Source organism: Typopeltis vanoorti, chromosome 22, assembly GCF_054136105.1.
Source record: "Typopeltis vanoorti isolate ZY-2024b chromosome 22, IOZ_Tvanoo_1.0, whole genome shotgun sequence".
Classification (NCBI taxonomy): domain Eukaryota; kingdom Metazoa; phylum Arthropoda; class Arachnida; order Uropygi; family Thelyphonidae; genus Typopeltis; species Typopeltis vanoorti.
In genome coordinates this window covers 14,983,780-15,005,446 of record NC_143570.1, presented here as the reverse complement: position 1 = coordinate 15,005,446, position 21,667 = coordinate 14,983,780, and the positions used below count along the sequence as shown (strand labels likewise).

General features: G+C 34.8%; 1 protein-coding gene across 2 annotated transcripts in view; it reads left to right on the top strand.

The window, feature by feature from the left end:
• Nucleotides 1-21,667, top strand: part of Nrx-IV (neurexin-4) — a 491,733-nt gene that overhangs the window by 126,014 nt on the left and 344,052 nt on the right. For both annotated transcript variants that reach the window (XM_090412013.1, XM_090412014.1), the window contains exon 4: nt 16,771-16,912. In XM_090412013.1, coding sequence (XP_090268139.1) covers nt 16,771-16,912 — 142 coding nt within the window. The remainder of the gene's footprint in view (nt 1-16,770; nt 16,913-21,667) is intronic.

Sequence of the window (21,667 nt, the reverse complement as noted above, 5' to 3'; positions counted from 1 at the left end):
TTTGTTGCAAATTAGAGGTTTACCTTATTTCCAATAGATGTCACTATAATCCATTCAGGTGGCTTTTACAGGTGGTGTTATGCGCAGGTTGTTTGAAAAGTTTGATAAATTTTGCAAAAGATGGCAACACAATTTGTTCATTCATACCAGTGTCAGCACCTATCATCTTTTTCATGACCCCTGCCAAAATTTTAGCCATGTGCAATGCATAGTTCTCGTTTGGCAAACATTTAAAATGATCGTGTTTGCATTTTTCATAAAAATTGAGAAAACAGTTTTGTGCAGTTCTTCAAAAAAACACTTTTATTTGAAGTAGTGGATGACTGCAAAGATCAAAGCCAAGTTAGATGCAGTCCATGGGGACTCTGCACCAGCATTAAAGACTATTTATTTTTAAATAAATGAGTTTCAACATGGTCGTAAGTCCATCATAGATGAAGTACACTCCAGATGCTCGACTGAGGTCACTACGAAGGAAATGATTGACAAAATCCATGGTATCATTATGAAAGTGTGTGAAATTACTGAAATTGTAGGCATCTCAACTGAACAGGTATATAATATATCCTGCACGAAAAATTGCATATGAAAAAGCTATGTGTGCGATGGGTGCTGTGATTATTGATTGTCAATCATAAAATGCATGAGAAAGGACATTTCATTGCAGTGTTTGGCGCTGTTTAATCACAATTCGCAAGGTTTTTTGAATCGTGATTGTAGACGAAACTTGGATCCACCATCTGAATCAAAACAGTGGACAATGCCTGGTGAAAGAGCACTGAAAAAAAGCAAAGACTGTTTTATCAGGTTGGAAGGTGATGGTCACTGTTTTTTGGGATTCCCAAGGAATTATCATGATAGACTTTGGAAAAGAGTAAGACAATAACAGGAATCTATTATGCATTATAGACCCTTTAAAAGAAGAACTGAAGAAAAATGCCAAGATTGGCACACAAAAAAGTGCTCTTTTATCAAGACAATGCACTGTCCCATATATCGGCCATCACGATGGCAAAGATGCATGAATTAAGGTTCGAATTGGTTCCACATCCACTGTATTCTCCAGACTTGGCTGCATGTGACTTCTTGTTTCCAAACTTAAAAATTTGGCTTGGTGGGAAAAAATTTTCTTCTAACGAGGATGTCATCAAGGCTGTCAATGACTATTTTGCACAATTTGACAAATCCTACTTTTTAAATGGGATGAAAAAATTGGAAACTTGCTGGACCAAATGTGTAGACCTCGATTGAGACTATGTTGAGAAATAAAGGTGTTTTTTTCCAAAAAAAAGTTTTTATCCTATTTTTTTTTTACCTAACTTTTTAAACAACCCTCGTAATGCAAATGAGAACCAACTTTTGTCTATGGAATGGCTGACGCATTAGATGCGTGAATTCTAGTATTTTCTTTGGTGTGTTTCAAAGTATTGAAAAATTTGCAAGCAGAAATGTAGTTTCACAGGGATGTTGAAATACAAATTCCATTTCCTAACTGAAAATCATAATGTTAACGGTAAAATTTTATGCACATGTTTGCAGAACTGAATTTTTGATTGAACATGGCAGTCATTCAGATATTACACACCACTGCTAAAAAGATATGTATGGTGGGGAAAAAAAACAGTACTGAATAATGTATGGGATGTCAAAGTTCAATGCTGTTTTTTTGCACCATGCCATACAAAGAAGGAGTTACAGCAGAAAAGTGCAAGCTGTAATCCTCTCATGAAAAAACAAGATGTAAATAGTGAAAGGAAACAAGTCACTGCACAAGGATTGCTAACTTTCTATAGTATCACATATAACCATTAGTTTAGATCAGTGAATTGCGTGTCTATCACCTTACAAAACATTCTCAAATAGATTCACATATTCAAGAAAAAAATGTGAAAGTATAATTGCTAATATACTTTTTCGTGAAGTGATAAATGACTTATGAGGCAAAATATATCTTATGGTAGATACACGAAGTCTCTCAACCCTGAAGCTGTTCTCAATTTTGGTTAGATATTTTATACCTTACAAAAGGAATACAAGTGAAATTGTTGGAATTTCAAAATCTTGTAGGAGAAACATCTGAGATATTAAAGCACTTTCTTGTCTATATTGGAGAAATATAAATTAAAAATTTGATTGACAGTAGTATAATAGTATTTTGTGATGACAACTGCAATACCAACATTAATGGCATAGTGGAAAAAGGCAACAATAATGTCTTTCATAAGTTAAGCAAGAACATGAAAATGAACATCTCATGTGAAAATAGTAAAAACATGAAATGTTTTCACATGTGGTGATACATAAAAACAAGGCATTATGGAGGCAGCATAAGAGGAGTTGTAATAATCAATTCCATGAGGATTACAAAGAACAGGCAATGAGGGTGACTTGGAGAGTGTAGCAAAAGTGAAGTATGAGAAGCAGTTAGCTAATGAATCCAAAAAGTATCCTAGGGAGTTCTTTTGATATGTAGCCAGCAAAAAAAAAATTATGGGAGGATGACATCGATTGAAGAAAAAAGTATAATAACTGCTGCTGTGGATATAATTGAGATGAGTTGAGTTCAGAGGTGGATAACAAAGATGGTTTCAGGACTGTACAATATTAGTTATGAGGATCGGCTGAGGGATTGTGGACTGCAGAGTTTGGTAGATAGGAGAGGTGATATGATTGAGACTTTTAAACTGTCGAGAGGTGGTTACAGGATTGATACTGAGGAGTTCTTTCGCTTGGTGGAAAAGCAGGAAGGGGGTGATGATAAGGGCCATCCCTGGAAGTTATGAAAGGAAGCTGTGAGCAAGAGGGTGAGGTAGTTTCTTTGCATGGAGGGGTGATTGAACCATGGAATGCATTGCCTGATAGTGGTGAGAGCGAGAACGGTCAGTGAGTTCAAGGAGTGGTATGATAGACTTTGTTTCCTAGGAAGGACCTCCTGTGATGAGTCTTTTGACTCCATGGAGGCCTGAATAATAATAATAATTTAATGAGCAGTTGATAATGAGGAGGAGCAAGAGATATATTGGGAATTGAGCAAACTTGATGTTAATAAGGCTGTAGGATTTGATAATATATCGGCATGTATTGAAGGAATGTGCCAGGGAGTTGGCATCTGCCTTGACCTATTTGTTTAATATGAGTCTTGTACTGGGTCAAGTTCTAAAGGAGTGGAAGGAAGGCAAAATTGTGCCACTTCATAAGAGAGGTGACAGCACTCAAGCATCAAATTACAGGCCTATCTGTATGTGAGGTGTAGTTAGAAGGCTAGTGAGAACCAGGATCCAGAATTGGATTGACAATAATGGTATCTTTGATGAACAGCATGGATTTGCTAAATGGAGATTGTGTTTTCGTAACCTACTTATTACAATAAGGTGACAGTTTCATTGGATAAAGATGGATTACACAGTAGTATACTTAGATTTTGCAAAGGCTTTTGATAGATTACTTGCATGATAAGTTTATAGTCTAACTAGAGTGGATGGAAGTTGGATATTAGACTAGTGCATTGGATTGGAGACTGGCTATCTGATAGGTATCGGCAAGTTGTGTATGGGGGAGCAATATCTTGTAAGAAGAAAGTCACTAGTGGCATGCCTCAGGGGTCTTAAAATAATGGTTTTAGGGTCATTGTTGTTTAACCTGTATGTTAATGATATTTTGGAAGGTTTGGATGGGGATATTCAGTTGTTTGCAGATGATGCAAAGTTGGGACGAACTTTGAGGAGTAGAGAAGATGTTGTGGCCTTACAAGAAGACTTGAATAGATTGATTGAATGGGCATGGGAGTGTGATGTGATGTCATTTCAATGTTGCAAAATGTGAGGTATTAAAATTTGGAAAAAAGAATAAGATGATGTAGAATTTATGCTTGCTGGGGGATATATTGTTGGAGGTGAAGGAAATAAGGGATCTTGGGGTGATGGTGGATAAGGATCCAAAATATATATTGCCAAAATTGTAAGAACAGTGAATTTTGGGAATGATTCGAAGGATACTGATTTGTAGAAGTAAGGAGATTCTTGTTCCATTGTATAAGCCTCTGATTGGGCCATACATTGACTACTGTGCACAAATTTGTTCACCTGCTTTTCAAAAAGGATGAAGATATGTTGGAAAGGGTCCTGAGACGACTAAGAAGTTTCTGATCTCTGAAATGTTGAATATGAGGAAAGGTTGAGAATATGCAGTTTACTGAGTCTGGTGGATAAGAGAAAGAGGGATTATATGATAGACTTACAAGCTTGTAAGGGGATTGTTATAGGATCAGTGTTGAAAAGGTGTTTTATAGTGTGTCACTTGGGATAGTCCGCTAGAGTGCTATGCAGCATGTAGTGTTTGCAAAGAGCTCCCTCAAAGATAAGTATTATTTTGAGAATAAATTGACAATATTGATTTAATCTTTGGTGTGTCTGTGTGATTTTTGGTGTTCCACCTTAATTAAACTAGTAGTTTAAAGATACGATTGATAGCACATGGCGCCAATGCGACGAAAAACAATGGTGACCAAGACTTCGCAATCTTTGTTCAAGAACTTTAATGTAAGGGATTCGTCCAGTGTGATATGTATGCATTCCCGAAAGAGGCTGCAGTTTGGATGGGTAATGATAGTGGTGGGAGACTGTGCCGAAAGTGTAAGGAAAGTGAGAAATTGAAGTGTGGGTCAGGTCGTGAGATAGTTGTAGAAGAAAGCCAGAATGTGAGAGGAAATAGTGGTTTGACAGTAAATTGTGATGTTGTACAAGATAGCAATGAGAGCATGAAAGAGAGAGTGGAAGTAATTATACAGAGAGATAAAATGGTTTGAATGATGAAAAAAATGAGAAATTAGCTGTAATGATTGAGATCGCACGGTTACGCAGAGTAATACATAGGGCAAAGTGGCATTTGGAGAGACTGCAAAACTCTTTCCCGAGTGCCCCGCAAACGGAAATAAACGAGTGTACGAAAGGAATAATAAGCGTATGATAAGGAGTGTTTCAGAAATGAAGGAAAGAGTGTTGTACGGTGACTCATCAGTAAGAGGTGTGATAGATGAGAATTTGACTAAATCATACTACCGGGTGCGAAAATTAAGGATGTAAGTGAGAGTATTAGTCCGCAGAAGCTGAGGGTGAAAGAAATGACAGTCGTAGCAGGAATGAATGATTTCAAAGGAGATGGATTTGATATGAGAGAGGATGTGAAGGAATTATTAGAGGTAGCGAAAGAAAAGAGTGACAGAGTTAGGATAGCAAGTCTGTTGCCGCGGTACGACAGAGAACAATTTAGAAGGAGGGCCATAATCGCAAATGACTTTATGCGCAGGTTATGCAGATGGTGTGGTGTGGAGGTAGTTTGATGGGCGAAAGGATTTGTACAAGATGGCTTACATTTGAATGGATTTGGTGTGCGAAGGCTGGAAAAAGTGTTGCTGAGTGAAGTGAGAGTGGATGTGCAAAATCAGGGAAACCAGAACTATTAAGGAGGGGAGGAAGTGGATATGCAGACATCAGTGAGGCAGTTAAGTGTAAGAATGTTTATAATGTGCCTGAGCCAGTACGAAAGAGACCAATTAAGACATATATGCTAATGCCAGGAGTATTATGAACAAGAAGGAAGAATTTTTGGCCTTGGTTGGCTCTTCCTGGCCACAGATTATTGGCATTAGTGAAACATGGCTGACAGAAGATGATATAGTTAGTGGGATAGAATGTGTAGGGTATAGTGTGTTCAGGAGGGACAGAGAGAATAAAATGGGGGGGGGAGTGTTACTGATTATAGCTGATGAACTGCAACCAAGGAGAATAGAAGTTGTATTGCAGGATAGTGAAAGGAGCTCATTTGAAGCTATTTGGTGTGAGATTGAGACTAACAGAACAAAATGTACAGTTGGGTGCTGCTATAGACCAGGTGATGGAATAGATCGTGGAGATATTATGCATAGGCAAATTGATGAAATGAATGGAAGGAGAATAATTGTTATGGGGGATTTCAACTATAGTAACATTGATTGGAAGGAGGAGAAGAGGACACATGTGAGGAAGGAACTGGATTTTATTCAGTTACTGAGGAATAACTATCTATAGACAGCATGTAATGGAAAATACTAGGGGTTCGAGGTTGCTTGACCTAGTAATAGCATCTGAGAAGTTGAATGTAATGAATATGACCATGTTGCCACCTATTGGTGAGAGTGATCATAAGGTCTTGACCTGGGAGGTGGCTAAAGTGTGGAATTTTAGATTAAGACAGGGTATATGTGGAATTACCGTGCTGGCAAGTATGACAAGCTTAGGAGATTGCTTGGTTCAGTGCCATGGCTTGTAAAACTGCAAGGTCTGGATGTTGATAGGTCATGGGAAGTGGTCAAGGAGCATTTGCAGGAGGTTTTGGCAGACTGTATACCTAGAATCCGAATAGTAAATCAAGTAGGGGTTAAATGGATGAATAACACCATTAAACTTGAGTTGCAAAAAAAGAAACAACTGGGGAAGGAATTTAAGGAGAAAGGCGACCTGCAGGCACATGAGAGGTATAAAGCACAGGCCAGAAGGGTAACGAGTTTAAACTTGAGTTGCAAAAAAAGAAACAACTGGGGAAGGAATTTAAGGAGAAAAGCGACCTGCAGGCACATGAGAGGTATAAAGCGCAGGCCAGAAGGGTAATGAGTTTCGTGAGAAAGGCAAAAACTGATTATGAAAGGAAATTAGCAATGCAAGCCAAAGAGAATCCCAAACAGTTCTTTCAATATGCTGCTAGTAAAAGAAAAACTGTACATGGCAGAACGATTTTAAGGAATGCCGATGGTAGGGTGATCACTGAATCAGTCGATATAGTGGTATTACTGAGTGAGTAGTTTGCAAGAGTATGTCATCCAGGTGGCAACGTTGAAGAAATGAAGGAACCATTACTTTATATGGGAATTGTGGTGAATGAAGCGGAGGTGAATAGTCTATTACAGAACCTTAATGTGAATACATCTGTGGGATTGGATGGTATATCAGCACAGGTCTTACGTTAAGCTGCTAAAGAATTGTCAGTGCCCTTGACCTTATTGTTTAATCTGAGTCTCAGGTCTGGTTTAGTTCTGAAGGGGGAAATAGTTCCACTGCATAAAGGAGGATCCAAGACTACTGTTGCAAATTACCAACTGATCAGCATATCAGGAGTCGTTGTCAAGGTCTTGGAGAAAGTAGTCAAGGGTAAAATACAGGAATGGATTGATGAAAATGAGATACTGTATGGGGTTTTGTGAAGAGTAGATCATGATTCAGTAATTTGCTCAGGTTTTATAACACAGTGATGGCTGAACTGGATAAGAGTAATGGGTTTACAGTGATACTGCTGGACCTGGCTAAGGCCTTTGAAAGGATACCACATGGAAGTCTAATCCATAAACTGCAACATATGGGAATGGATATAGGGTTGGTGAGATGGATAGGAGGGTGGTTGATGGAAAGATACTGGAGAGTAGTTTTCTTTTAGGCTTGCACGGTGATCCGAATGCATTTTTGGAAATTATGGAGACAACTACCGTGTTTGAATAAAAACTTTAGTTTACTATTACTAAAATTTTTACAATTCGACGTTTCGACCTTTATGTCAAGGTCATCTTCTGGAGCGTACAAATATACACAAGCTAGTATTAGAAACCATTCCACTCAAACTGGCTGGAATGATGTTAATATATGTATATAATAGACAACACAAATAATAGGACTCTAGCGTTGATGTATAATTTTTTTTTTTTTTCCACCAGAGGTCAGGCCAACAATTGTGGTAGCGGTTAGTCAGTGTCTTTAACGAACCAGTATGATTGCAGTATAGCTTGTTTCTTGTGTATATTTGTACGCTCCAGAAGATGACCTTGACATAAAGGTCTAAACGTCGAATTGTAAAATTTTAGTAATAGTAAACTAAAGTTTTTATTCAAACACGGTAGTTGTCTCCATAATTTCCAAAAATGCATACTGGAGAGTAGCTTACTCAGGGGTTGAGGGAAAGATACCGGAGAGTAGCTTACTCAGGAGTAGAGTCCAAAAGACTGCCTGTGACTGGTGTTGTACCACAGTGTTCTGTTCTTGGACCACTGCTGTTTAATTTGTTCATTAACGATATAGGGAAGGATCTGAGGGGAACGGTTCATTTGTTCGCTGTTGATGCTAGGTTGCTTAGGGCAATAGTGAATGCAGAAGATGTCAAAATTTTTCCAGGATGATTTGGATAGATTGGAAGTATGGGCTAAGGAGAGTGGATGTCAATTTAATGTGGCAAAATGTAAGGTTATGTATTTTGGGGTGAAAAGATTAGCAGCAGTATACCACATTGGTGGAGCTGTACTCCAGGAGATTGATGAGGCCAGGGACTTGGGAGTGTTGGTGGATAGGGAGTTGAAGTTTAGAGGGCACATCGCAAAAGTGGCTAAATCAGCTCATCAAATCACTTGGATGCTGAAGAATACTTTGACGAGCCTTGATAAGACCCCATCTTGATTACTGTGCCCAGATATGGTCACCTAGGTTTCTTTTTGATGCGGATGAGGTTGAGAGGATCCAGAGGCGAGTGACCAAGATTATAATAGGTCTATGGAATGAACCTTATGAAAACAAGTTGAAGATTTGTGGGTTTCAGAAATTGGTTGATAGGTAGAAAAGGGGAGTATGATTCAAATTGCTGAAGGGTTTCTATAGGATTAATTCAAAGGATATTTTTGAGAACAGGATTGGTGGTGGGAGGACTAGGGAACATTCATGGAAGCTGGTCAAGAGTGTGGTTAGTAAGAGTGTTAGAGCAGGTTTTTTACTTTTAGAGTGGTGAACGAGTGGAATAAGCTGCCGGTCTGTTGTAGGTGCTATGACACTGAATGAGTTCAAGGCAAAGTATGATAGATACTTTGTGAATGTCAAATAGTTATGATGGACATGATGTTTAGGGCCTCCCTCGATGAGTCTAAGGACTCCTTGGAGTCGCCCGTAATAATAAAATGGTGGGAGATCAGCATAGAACAAGAGATAATCCCTGGAAGCTGTATAAGGAGGGTGTGAGCAAGGGAGTGAGAAGCAGGTTTTTTGCATGCATAACAGAGTTGTGAATGATTGGAATGCTTTGCCTAAGAGTGTGGCGTCTGCTGAGAATTTGAATGTATTTAAGGTGCACTATGATGAGCTGTGTGTGTGTGTGTGTGTGTGTGTGACAAAGGGACCTCCTAGATGAGTCTTTGACTACATGGGATTTTAGGGTAATAATACTAATATTTCATTCTTGATGTAAACTACTCTGCTATGTTGACATTCTATGATGCAAGTGTGTCACTAGACTTACAAAAACAAAAGCACAATGTTGCATCCTTCCTGTGATGTTACTGTTTTACCTTAGGTAAAACAGTACTAGCTTGCTTGCCTTATTTTTGACCATTCCCCTGCTCTCCTAATTAGCATAGTTTCCCTCTTCTTTTTCCCATTTAATTTTTCATACAGAAGATTGAAATTACAGCAAAACTATGAAATTCCCTATTAAGACTATTAAATGCTGTGACTTGAACATCTATTTTCATTGACCTCAACTACTCTTCAGCAATACTGAAGTTTCTCATAACAGCCACAGTTCATCTGTAGTTATAAACTTGCATTGTGTACATAAAAATATCATATATTTGATTCATCTGAACATGTCTATCTGATTGCCTTCTAGACCAGTGGCTCTCAAAGGGTGTGCCAGGGCACACCCTTTGAGAGCCACTGGTCTAGAAGATTTCCGGGTGGGCCCTGTGGTATTCCAGAGAAATATGTGTCCAGATATAAAAATAAATATAGTTACTCTATTATACCATTTCATTACAGATATACCGTTCTTTTTGTCAACACATCATTATTATGTTAATTAACAGTGGTTTTTCTTGCAAGGAGAACAAGAATATGGTTTATTCTTGTTGTGTATATTACTTATTTTAAAAGTGTTGGAAGTGGATGTTATGCGCATATTACTTATTTTCAGATAAATACACCCAAATAAAATGGATAGATTTCTCAAAAAGAAGCATGATATTGAAGAATCAGATTCTGGAAGTGAGCAACAGTTAAGTGCAAGTAAGAAAGCAAAATCGCGGCCTACTCGCAAATATAATGAAAGTTATTTAAGCTTTGGTTTCACTTGGACCGGAAGTGAAGATCATTCTTTGCCGCTATGTTTAGTATGTGGATGTAAAATGGCAAATGAATCAATTCTTCCTAGTAAATTGAGTAAACATTTTAAAACTATACACTCTAATTTACAAGATAAATCTAATTTTTTTCAAGAGATTGTCTGAACAGCAAACAAAAGCGGCAAATTCTTTTAAAAGTATAATGACTGTTTCTGATAAAGCTCAAATCGCTTCTTATCACGTCTCAGAACTGATAGCAAAAAATACGAAAGATCATACTTTAGGTGAGTCACTTATTTTGCCTGCATGCAAAAAAATGGTCATGACAATGCTAGGAAATGAAGCAGCAATGAAAATAAGCAAGATTCCTCTGTCCAACGATACAGTTCACAGGTGTATTATAGAAATGTCTTCTGATATCGAGAAAAATGTATGCAGTAATAAACTTCGGTATTCAAATTTTGCATTGCAAGTTGATGAGTCAACAGACATTACCAACAAGGCACAACTCTTAGCATTCGTCCGTTTTATTAATGAAGATCAAATAGTAAAGCTGTTTCTTTTTTGCAAAGAATTAATGTCTACAAAAGGTGAGGACGTTTTTAACATTTTGAATAGCTATCTTGATAAATGGCAGTTAACATGGAAGTCATGTGTAGGCATTTGTACAGATGGAGCCCCTTTCATGGTAGGCTGTGTTAAGGGCCTTACATCTTTTGTAAAAAAACAAAATGAGAATGTTATTGTAACTCACTGCTTTCTTCATAGGCCTTGATGACAAAAACATTGGGAGAAAAATTAAGAGAAGTTTTAGATCAAGTTGTTCAGATGGTAAACTTTATTAAAACAAGACGTGTCAAATCGCGTTTATTCGAAAAGCTTTCTATCGATATGGATTCACAACACAGACAGCTGCTTTTACACACTGAGGTGAGGTGGCTGTCATGTGTACACAAGCTATGACAAGAACTTCTTGCTTTTTTTGAAGAGATGAAACAATTACATTTTTGTAACCTCCTTCGGTGTGAATTTTGGATTGCCAGGTTACAGTATTTGCCCGATATATTTCAGCAGCTCAATATTTTGAATACTAGCATGCAAGGGAAAGAAGAAAATATTCTCGCATCCACTGACAAAATGAAAGCGTTTCAGAGAAAACTACAGATTTGAACAAGAAAAGCTGTTGAAGGTAATTTGGAAATGTTTCCATTGGTAACACTTGCATAAATGAAACACTTCCAATAGTAGTTGAACATTGAACAAGTTTAGAAGAAAAATTTAGTTCTTATTTTCCATCACTTAACATTGAACAATATGATTGGATTAGAAATCCATTTATGGAAACTTCAAGTGATTTTGGTTTAACGTTAACAGAAGAAGAAGAACTGGCAGTTATATCCACTGATCATGGATTGATGATTAAACATAAGGAATTGTCTCTTGAAGCCTTTTGGATTTCTATAAAAGAAGAATATGTGTCAATATCTAAAAAAGCTTTGAACATTTTACTACAATTTTCAACATCATATTTATGTGAATTAGGATTTTCTATCCTCACCACAATTAAGTGTAAAAAGAGAGGAACTCTTCAATGTATTGACAAAGAAATGAGAGTTTGCCTTTCAAATATATGCCCAAACATTGAAGCAATCACTAGGACACATCAGGCTCATGTTTCTCATAAACACAAGAATGAATAAACTTAAGATATGTTTCATTTTATTTTTTTTTATCGCATTATTTTTTTTCTGTAATATTTGACTTAATTATTATAACATATTTCTCCGAAATTTGTATATAGTGCGCCTACAATTATTTGTAGGATTTTAAATGTGCCCCGACGTCAAAAAAGTTTGAGAACCACTGTTCTAGACATTGGAAACTAAAAACAGGCTTAATTTATTACTACCACCATTACTGTTATATTTTTTGGAAAATGAATTACATTCTAAATTTTCCATTCTAATTTGCATATGGCTGTGGCCAAAAAGTAGTAAAAGCAAGTCATGAGGAAATTACTGTGATTTTAATTATATTTCAGGAGAAGTTTAACCCCTTTTTGTTAATGCTTTTTGTGGTTAGAAGCAGGTATACCCATTACATTATGGGCACCTTCTTAGAAGGAATAGCAGTTTGACTTATTAGTTTACTTGTTAGTTAGCATCTTTCTCCCCATCCCAAAAACCTATATTTATTTGAAATTGAAATGCTTATTTTGCCCTTTGAAGAGTATTCATAAGCTGTTTGACTCTGAGACTGTTATAGGGCTTCATAGGAAGAAAACATAATTGCATATTTCAGTCAGGGACAGCATACTGTGACTTGAACTTATCCAATTTCACTGTTTTATGTAAACATTGCCTAAATCCATACCTGTAAAGTTGGCACAAAACAGCATCATTCTTCCATTGGAGCTATTCTGTAATCTAACTGAACAAAATATTAACTTTCTGTGTACAAGTGATGAAGGAATAGCAGATAACTGACATTAAATTATTTTGCACTTGAGCACTATGTGACATAATCAGGAGACCTCAGGGCTGGCTTTGTAGTCTCAAAAGCTGACAGCAATAATCCCAAAGGATTACCTTTTAATTTTGCAAAATTACAAAAGGATTACCTTTTGTAATTTTGACAGTTTTTTTAAAAAAAGTATTTTAGTCCTAAGTGAAACTGAGTGGTTAATGCATAACTTTCCAATTGAGGTAAGAGATATAGTTATACTAAGTACTGAGTAGTCAACAATCAGGCACTATCAGAACATTAATTATTATTATTATGCGACACCTCCAGAGAGTCCAAAGACTCATCGAGGGAGAGTGCCAACAGCATCGAATGATTGATCACCTTCCAACTGCTAACCGAGCTCAAACTTGCTTAACGTTTTTTGCGAGCCATTAGTAGCAGAGGTCTACCAATCGACCAACCTCCAGCACTCACTCTTTATGTTCCATAAATGATTTATTTTTCTCTTCTTAAACATTCTATTATAGAATATTCTAGTGAGAAAGAAATACTTTCCTTCTGCTATAAAATTTCAATTTGTAATCAGCTCAGGATAAAACTGTTTAATCAAGTGAATGAGTTTCCAGGCTTGCCTGATGTGGAACTTTGAGTATCATTTCTTTAATAGCAACATCTACAATAACAGCTGCATTATGTGGATGATGCAATTAGAATTCCTCTGACAATTGATTTACAAGTCCTACTATTAATGGGGTCAGCTGTATACATTGAGATCCATTTTGACTTAGAAGAAACTAATAACTGTTTTCCTTTCTTAGACTACCAGATGGCAATCTTCAGTTTTCTCTGTATACATAAAAAAGAAAAGATATATACAAGGAAGTATATCAATGCAAGGTCTCATCTTAGTAGTCACGTGTGCTCAAAACAATGATCCATCACTTGCACTTGATATTCCCTAACAAATGCCCTGTTATAACAAGTACAAATTTTCAACTATTCTATGATTACAGCAATCATGTCATAGAGAAGATAATAAAGAACTATGCTATCTTTCTCTCTAGATAACTTCTGCAGAGCTTATATTCTTTGTTGTAAGTGCTATAAAGACAGCTACGCTTTATTCCACAAGTTTGTCTCTTTTGCACAAATTAGCTTTCTGTATATTAAAAAAAAGCTTCCATTTTACATCTACCAAAAGACAAATGCATTCCACTGTCATGTGTAGGAGTTCACTGAGTAAATTCTTGATGTGGCTTATCATGCTTTGGTATCAAACAGTGAGATTGGCATATTGGATACATATTAGACCAAGAGTCGGCAACGCAGCGCCTGCAGTGAATTTTTAGTGCACCCTCAGAGAAATTATTGTAAACTGTTTTATTTGTGCCTATTAAGATGAGAGACCACTGATCATAAGTAGTTCGAGTTGTTGACGTCATCTAGTTATCAATGTGACTGCTCTCACTATCCTTCACACTGCTTCCGTTGTTAGAACCCTTTGTTTTTTAGTATGTGTGTTTGATGAATCACTCCTGCTATCAGTGCAAATATAAAATACTTTATTTACAAAGATATTTTTAACCCTTTATAATGGATAAACATGAAAGGAAAAGAACGTACTATTCTAATGACGATTGGGAGGAAGATTATTGCTTTATCAACCTTAATGGCAAATGTATTTGTTTATTATGCAATAATAAGTGTATTTCTAAAAGTAATATAGAGTTCCAAATTCCAAATAGAAATAACATTTCAAATTTCAAATCCATTCGTGCTAATTTTAATTTTGACTATCCAGTGAAATTCGAAATAAGGGAAAAAAAAAAAGATTTTATCTTTGAAATCATCCATTATTAAACAGCAAAGTTTTTTTTACTAAACCGTTGCTACAGTCAAAAACCAACAACAGTTGCATCGTTTAAAATTTCACATTTGCTAGCTAAGAAGAAAAAAACATTTACAGATGGAGATTTAATTAAAGAAGCTATGCTAGAAGCTGCAGGTTCACTTTTTTTGAAGATTTCAAAAATAAACCGAAATTGTTCGTCTATAAATACATCGCAGTTATCAACAAGAACTATAACTAGAAGAATTGAAACGATTGCAGTTTATTTAGAAACAGAATTAGCAAATGATATGGGAAAATGTGTTTTCTTTTTGCTACAGCTGGATGAATCAATAGACATAATAGATACATCACAATTAGCAATTTAGTGAAAATGGTATTTGATTTTTCTACAAAAGAAGAATTTATTAAAATTCTTCCATTGAAGGGGCACACTAGAGGAGAAGATATATTTTCTGTTTTTAAAGATTTTGTACTATACAAAAAATTACCAATTCACAAATTAACTTCAATTACTACTAATGGTTCACGAACAATGACTGGTAAGGAAAATGGATTTATTGGCTTGTGCAGACAGGACCCTTTATTTCCTAAATTTATTGCATATCATTGTTTTATTCATCAGGAAATGTTATATGCTAAAACTGTTAATTTTTTAAACATGTAATGTCAATTGTAACAAAAATTATTAATTCGATAAAATCAAAAAAGCAACTCAACACAGGTTATTTAAATTACTTTTGAAAAATGAAAACGCTGAAAATGACAACCTACTATTACTGATGTGAGGTGGTTGAGCAGAGGTAAAATACTTGAGCGATTTATTATTCTTGTGCTACAAATAAATTTTTACTAAGAATTAGAAAATAAAAATTGGTTAATAGATCTTGGATATCTAACAGATATAATGGCAAAGTTTAATGATTTAAAGCTACAATTACAAGGGAAAAATTCCCATATTGCTGATATGATTAGTGCAGTCAATGCTATCAAGTGTAAGTTGGAACTCTTGAAATCCCATCTGATGAAAAATTTGTTGTCACATTTTCCAAATGTAAAACATATCAATGAAAGTTTGAATAATGAAACATTTAGCACTACATTGTATATAAAAATCATAGACACACTATTAGAAAAGTTTTCTTCCTGCTTTCAAGATTTTGTGTCTTTAGAACCTGTTGTTAGATTTTTCCTAAATCCGTTTAACATCACTGAAGATGATATACCTGCTAAAATTTGCATTGACTTCAAGCTAAGTAATACAGAAGACTTGGAAATGGAAATAATTAATTTACAAAGCAACATAATTTTAAAAGCTCATCATGATGACAAAATGTTCTGGAAGTTAGTAGATAGAAATGCTTGCTGAAAATTTATTCATATTGTGCAACTACATACAACTGCGAGACCCTGCTTTCAAATATGGCATATTTGAAATCAAAATATCGATCTCAACTTAGACTCACATTTGGATAATTGTTTAAGATCAGGTACTTCAAACTGTATTCTTGATTATAAAAAAAATTAGCAGATGATGTACAAGGCCAGGTTTCTCATTAAATTCTATTGAATTTATATTTTTTGTACTCATTTATTATTTTATTTTTTATAGTATTTTATATTCATTCATATATGACAAAAATATGTTGTAAAAGAAGTTAAATAAAATATTGTTAAAATTTGAAATTTCATTTTTTCTTAAAAACAACTAATCATAGAATTTCTAAGCCTGAAATGAGAGAAAAAATGCCTGTCATGAGCCCTCTGTAATTTCCAAATTTTATATGGCACTCTTCATATTAAAAAGGTTGCTGACCTCTGTATTAGACTATATTAGATAAGTTGTCCTTCTGTTGCAGTTGATTAGAACAATTGCCTTCCATAAAAGCTATTTTCTGTTAGAAAGATTGTATACAAAGCTGTAAAGCTGTATATGACATACACATTTAAATAGAAATGACTATCTTTCTTAATTTTGTTAAATACCTCATGTTACTTTTTATTTTTAATCTTTCATCCTGTGTATATCCATTTGGATGCTTAATGTTAATTCAGTTCTTGGTCTTCACCTGTGGCATAACATGTCATTTGTTGGACAAATTTCACTACAAATGTTTGATTTCATTTTGCTCATTATTCTATCCTTGTAACTCATCTGCATTTTACTGACAGTGGCAATGAGATTTGGGTAAATTTTGCCTGATGTGACTTATGATTTTCATAAGTCTAATCAGATCTATGTGTGTTTTTTTATCTTGCCTAATAGTATACTTAAGTTACATCAAATTGTAGGTAAATACCTCTGAGACCCTACATCTTTATTTTTTTCTTCTAGTTGTTTGTAGGTAATTCTAATGGTGATAGTGTTAAGAGGAACCAGTTTGATACACCTATAATAGCACAGTGGATTAGAATTAATCCAACCAGATGGCATGAGAGAATATCACTGAGAGTAGAATTATATGGATGTGATTACGGCAAGTATCTCAAACTTGTAATATATTTGAGAATTCTTTTGAATGTTTTATCTTGAATAGTCAAGGACATGCATTTCCAGTTGCAGCATATTATTAATGCAACCAAAACAACACTTAACTAGACACTAATCTTTAGAGGTACCTGTGGCATAATTAAAATTAATAACTTAACGCGTATAAAACCAACAGTAATAACTTGAATGAATTAAAGGTACAAATATTTCATACTGAAAGTAACCGTACATCATCAGTGTAGAACAAATGGTTAAAGGAATGGAATACAAGATACAGAACAGTCGGTGGATTACCAATTAAATTGTTGCCGCATGCCAGAAGATTAATATTAATAAAATATTAACTCTTAAAAACTATTTCATTGATGGTTGCATAAGATGAGAATCTCCCACACTTTTGGGAGGGAAGGAGGGGGGGAGAGAGAGAGAGAGAGAGACAGACAGACAGACAGTCATTTCGATTCAAATTTGGCTGATGTAAAAGGGCTTTGCAACTTTCTTTAAAAAGGCATTCATATTATGCAACCATCAATGAAATAGTTTTTAAGAATTATTTAATAATATTTTATTAATATTAATCTTCTGGCACGTGGTAACAATTTAATTGGTAATCCACTGACTGTTCTGTACTTTGTATTCCATTCCTTTAACTGTTTGTTCTACACTGATGATGCACTGTTACTTTCAATACAAAATATTTGTACCTTTTAATTCATTAAAGTTATTACTTTTGGTTTTATGTGTTATTAATTTTAATTAGACACACTGGCCTGTGAAAAGTGCTAAATTAACTTTATGTTATGAAATGTATGTTGATTTTATATATATATATATATATATATATATATATATATATATATATCAAACATAGGCAAGGTCTCAACTTTTGAGACCCTGACTTATATCAGATGTGGGTAAAGCTTTCCCATGTTTGATAATTGCAAGATTATTTGTGAATTAAAAATAAACTGTTATTTAATAGTTTTTAACACATTTTATTTAAGTTTATTTTTTAATTTTATATTAATTAATAAGTCTTCTTATATTGAATATGAGTGCATGGTATCTGCTTTTTAGTGATATCAGATTGTCTTACATTTAAAAAAAAATATATAGCAGAGGGTGATTCTAAATAAATAAATAAAAAAGAAAGATAACTCATAGTTTTATTGTATATGCGAACATTTCCTAAATATATAGCAAATATTTATGAAAATCAAGTTGGTATTAGATCCAGCATTATTTCAAAGCTGAATGTAGAAACTATGAGTTTCATAAAAGTAAGTTGACCAGAGAGCTCACTGGAATACACCCACCAGCATTTATGAGTCACCCCTTGCATGGACTACGTTAAAAAACATGCGTGCTGCTCAGGCATGCATATATTCGCTTTGTAATTTGGTCTAACTTGATTTTTATGAATTTTGCATCGCCAAAATGAAGTTTTTTGGCTCTTTATTGCAAATATTTCTTAAATATTTTTGCAATACTAAAATAAACTAAAAGTAGCATGTAATAAAAAAAAAAAAAAGTAACATGGAAGTGAGATGAAAGTAAAACCATCACTTTAAAGACTACAGTTCTTTAATAGCATGTAAAGATCTTCAGAAAGTTCCATATTTCCTTCTATCAAGTTTTTTAAGTTACAGAAATAAAAATTAAAAAAAAAAATTAAACAAGAGGCGAGTTCTTTTTTTTTACAAATAAATATTGCAAATGAATAGTTTGCAACAAGTTGTAATTATACAAAGATTTATCTTATATGTAACATTAGTAAAGAAATTTCTGATTGCAAAAAAATAATATATTTTTTGCTATATATTTTCTAATTATATAGCAAAAATGTATTATTTTTGCTATATAAAAAATTGACCAGATTGAGGATTACTCAGAAGAAAATGCAAAGATCGTTATGTGGTATTGCCATTCTAGATAGAAAGTACAGTACTTGGGTCAAAACTCAGACTAGAGTGAGTGGCATAACAGCCATTAAAAGATCCAAATGGCAATGGACAGGTCACTTTGCAAGAAGTAACACTCAAACCTGAACAAAGTTGATATCAACTTTGTCCACTGCTGGAAAAGTCCTCCAGCAGTGGACAGAAAATGACTGATGATGATGAATAGGCTTCACTATAGCAAATCCCATGGGACCAGAAAAATAATCTGCTATTGCATATTGTTTTGAGTAAATTGAAAAGGCTGACCCATCACTCTCTCTCCCCCCAGGATACAAAGGAAATGGAGAGAAATTGTAACCGATGATATAGCAGAGTATTGGCTGCAACCACATATAAATCACTCAGAACAATAATGTGAAAAAATAAAAATGCAAACAGTAATAGGAGACATAAGAAAGATAACTAGAAGAGTATGAAATTTTAAAACTGAAAAATTCAGCATTAACATTTGAATTTCAAGAAGGTATGTTAGCCTAAATTAATGTCACTTGCCTGAAATCTTCATTGTAAACTAAATATGTGCAGTCTGTAGGAAAAAAAAAAAAAAGCAGCAGCATTCAGATAACTTTATGAATGGTCACCTCCAATTAGAGGGAAGAACAGTTTTCTTTGCATGTTATCATCAGATCCTCTGGGGAGTCGGACCCAAAGGAGGGTATACATTACCCACAGCAGCTGTCATACCTTTCTTAAACTCATTCGCACTAGATGTACTCACTGCTTCGACAGGCATGCTGTTCCACTCACTTGCAGTTCTATGAAAGAAAATCTAGCTCTCTCCCTGTTTTTTAACTGTATAGAACCCTAACTTCCACAGATACCCCCCCCCCCCCTCCCTTATCCTCTTTCCACCTTCCACTTAATGAAAACTTTAATCAATTGATATCCTATGACACTCTCCCAAAAGTTTATGGAGTTCTATCATATCACTCTTCTTTCTCATGTCTACCAGTCTACATGCTTTGTCTATCCTTGTAATCTTACATTCCATAATCTTTAACTCCTCTTTCCACAGCTTCTTTATCTCCTCAGAATCTAGAAGAAATCTGTGCACAGTACTTAGGCGCATTCATATCAGTACCTTGTAAACAGGCATTGTAAACTTTCTATCTAATAACTCCAAGATCTCTAACCTTGTAAGTTACTTTAAGCATAATCCCACCAATATAATATTGGATATCTCATCATGTCATAGTTGCATGAATTGACAATATCAGAATAGATATTGTCAATTCATGCAAAATAGATGTATGAACATTGAATTAATGGCAATTATTGTTTTCTCACACTTCCAGCCTGTTCAAATCACTCTGTAAATTCTGTATATTGGTAGCATCACTGCCTTGCCTATCTTTGCATCATCAGCAAATAGTTAAACATTTCCTTTGAGGCTCTTCTTAATATCATTAATATATAGATTAAACAACAATAGTCCAAGGACTGATCCATGGTGCACATAGTCACCTTAAATCTGGCAGATTCATATCCCACATATACCATTTTCTGATATCTGTCCATAACAGTTTTCACCTTCTCACACCTGTCCTACTATAATTATCACCATATAAATCAGTTCCCACAAGCACTACCACATCTTTTCATTTGTTTCTCTATTGCATTTGTGATATCCTTTATTTTGGCATCGAGCGAAAATCTAAATTGAATCACCACTCCATTTTACTCTCTTTTTCTTATATTCTAATCGATACTTACCTTGTTATAATTATTCATTAATGACTTATGAATTTCTACACTTTCTTGCCCCTTATTGTTTTCCTTATGGTTTTTGTAAATGTTTCTTTTGCTTTCTCATGCTACCTGCATTCAGTTTTCTAGTAATTTCTTTTAACCCTGCTACTGGCCAAGACATCAAGGTTATCATGGATACTAAGTGCATATTAAAATTGTAATACCATTGATATTACATTGAAATATATGAAGCATATGAGGATGCATATTTGATTCATAATGGCCGGTTAGGTGGTTAATCTTGAAATTTCATATGGTGCCTCTTCTTCATTTGCATCTTCAATAAAAGGTTCTTATTTTCGGATTCTGTGTTTCTTTATCCTTATCTTTTGCTGCTGTGTTGTTCTACTATGTTTTTGGCACCATTTTTAAAAACCATCTTAATTTAACAATGTCATAAAATCAATATTCTCTGTAAGGTGTGCATATGTGCACTTGTCACCTATTTTATTTAGCAATTTCTCCAGTGTCTCCACTCCAATACACATTCCAACTTAATACAGTAATTAATTACATTGAGCCTGTGTGATATGGATGAACTGGCGCTGACATCAAGTTGCAGAGGCATATTTGTTTAATGTGTGCTTCCAGACGACAGTCACTTGAGCTTGTGCACATGCTGATGGATATTTGTAGCTATGCAGATTTAAGTAAATTAAAAGGCATAGAATTTCCTATTCTAGAACTTCATATAATTTGTTTTTAAATTGCATGTATACAGTATTTAAGTAGCTGAAGGAGTATGCATTTAGGTTGCTCTTATAGAAATATTTAGCATGCAATGTACAAAATCTTTAACAAAGATATCATCAATTTTAGGTGTATCAAATTAAGAGTTTGGCTTGTGACTTTCGCTATTGTGAGCACAGGCTACTGCACCCACTTTGAGTGTCTGAGACCGAAACTTGCACATGTCTTTCATGTGCACATATGCTGGCAAAATAAGAGGGTATATTGCTTAAAATATAATGGCAAATGTTGTTATATGCAATAAAATCCATAAAAACTACAGTAATACAGTAAAAATATAC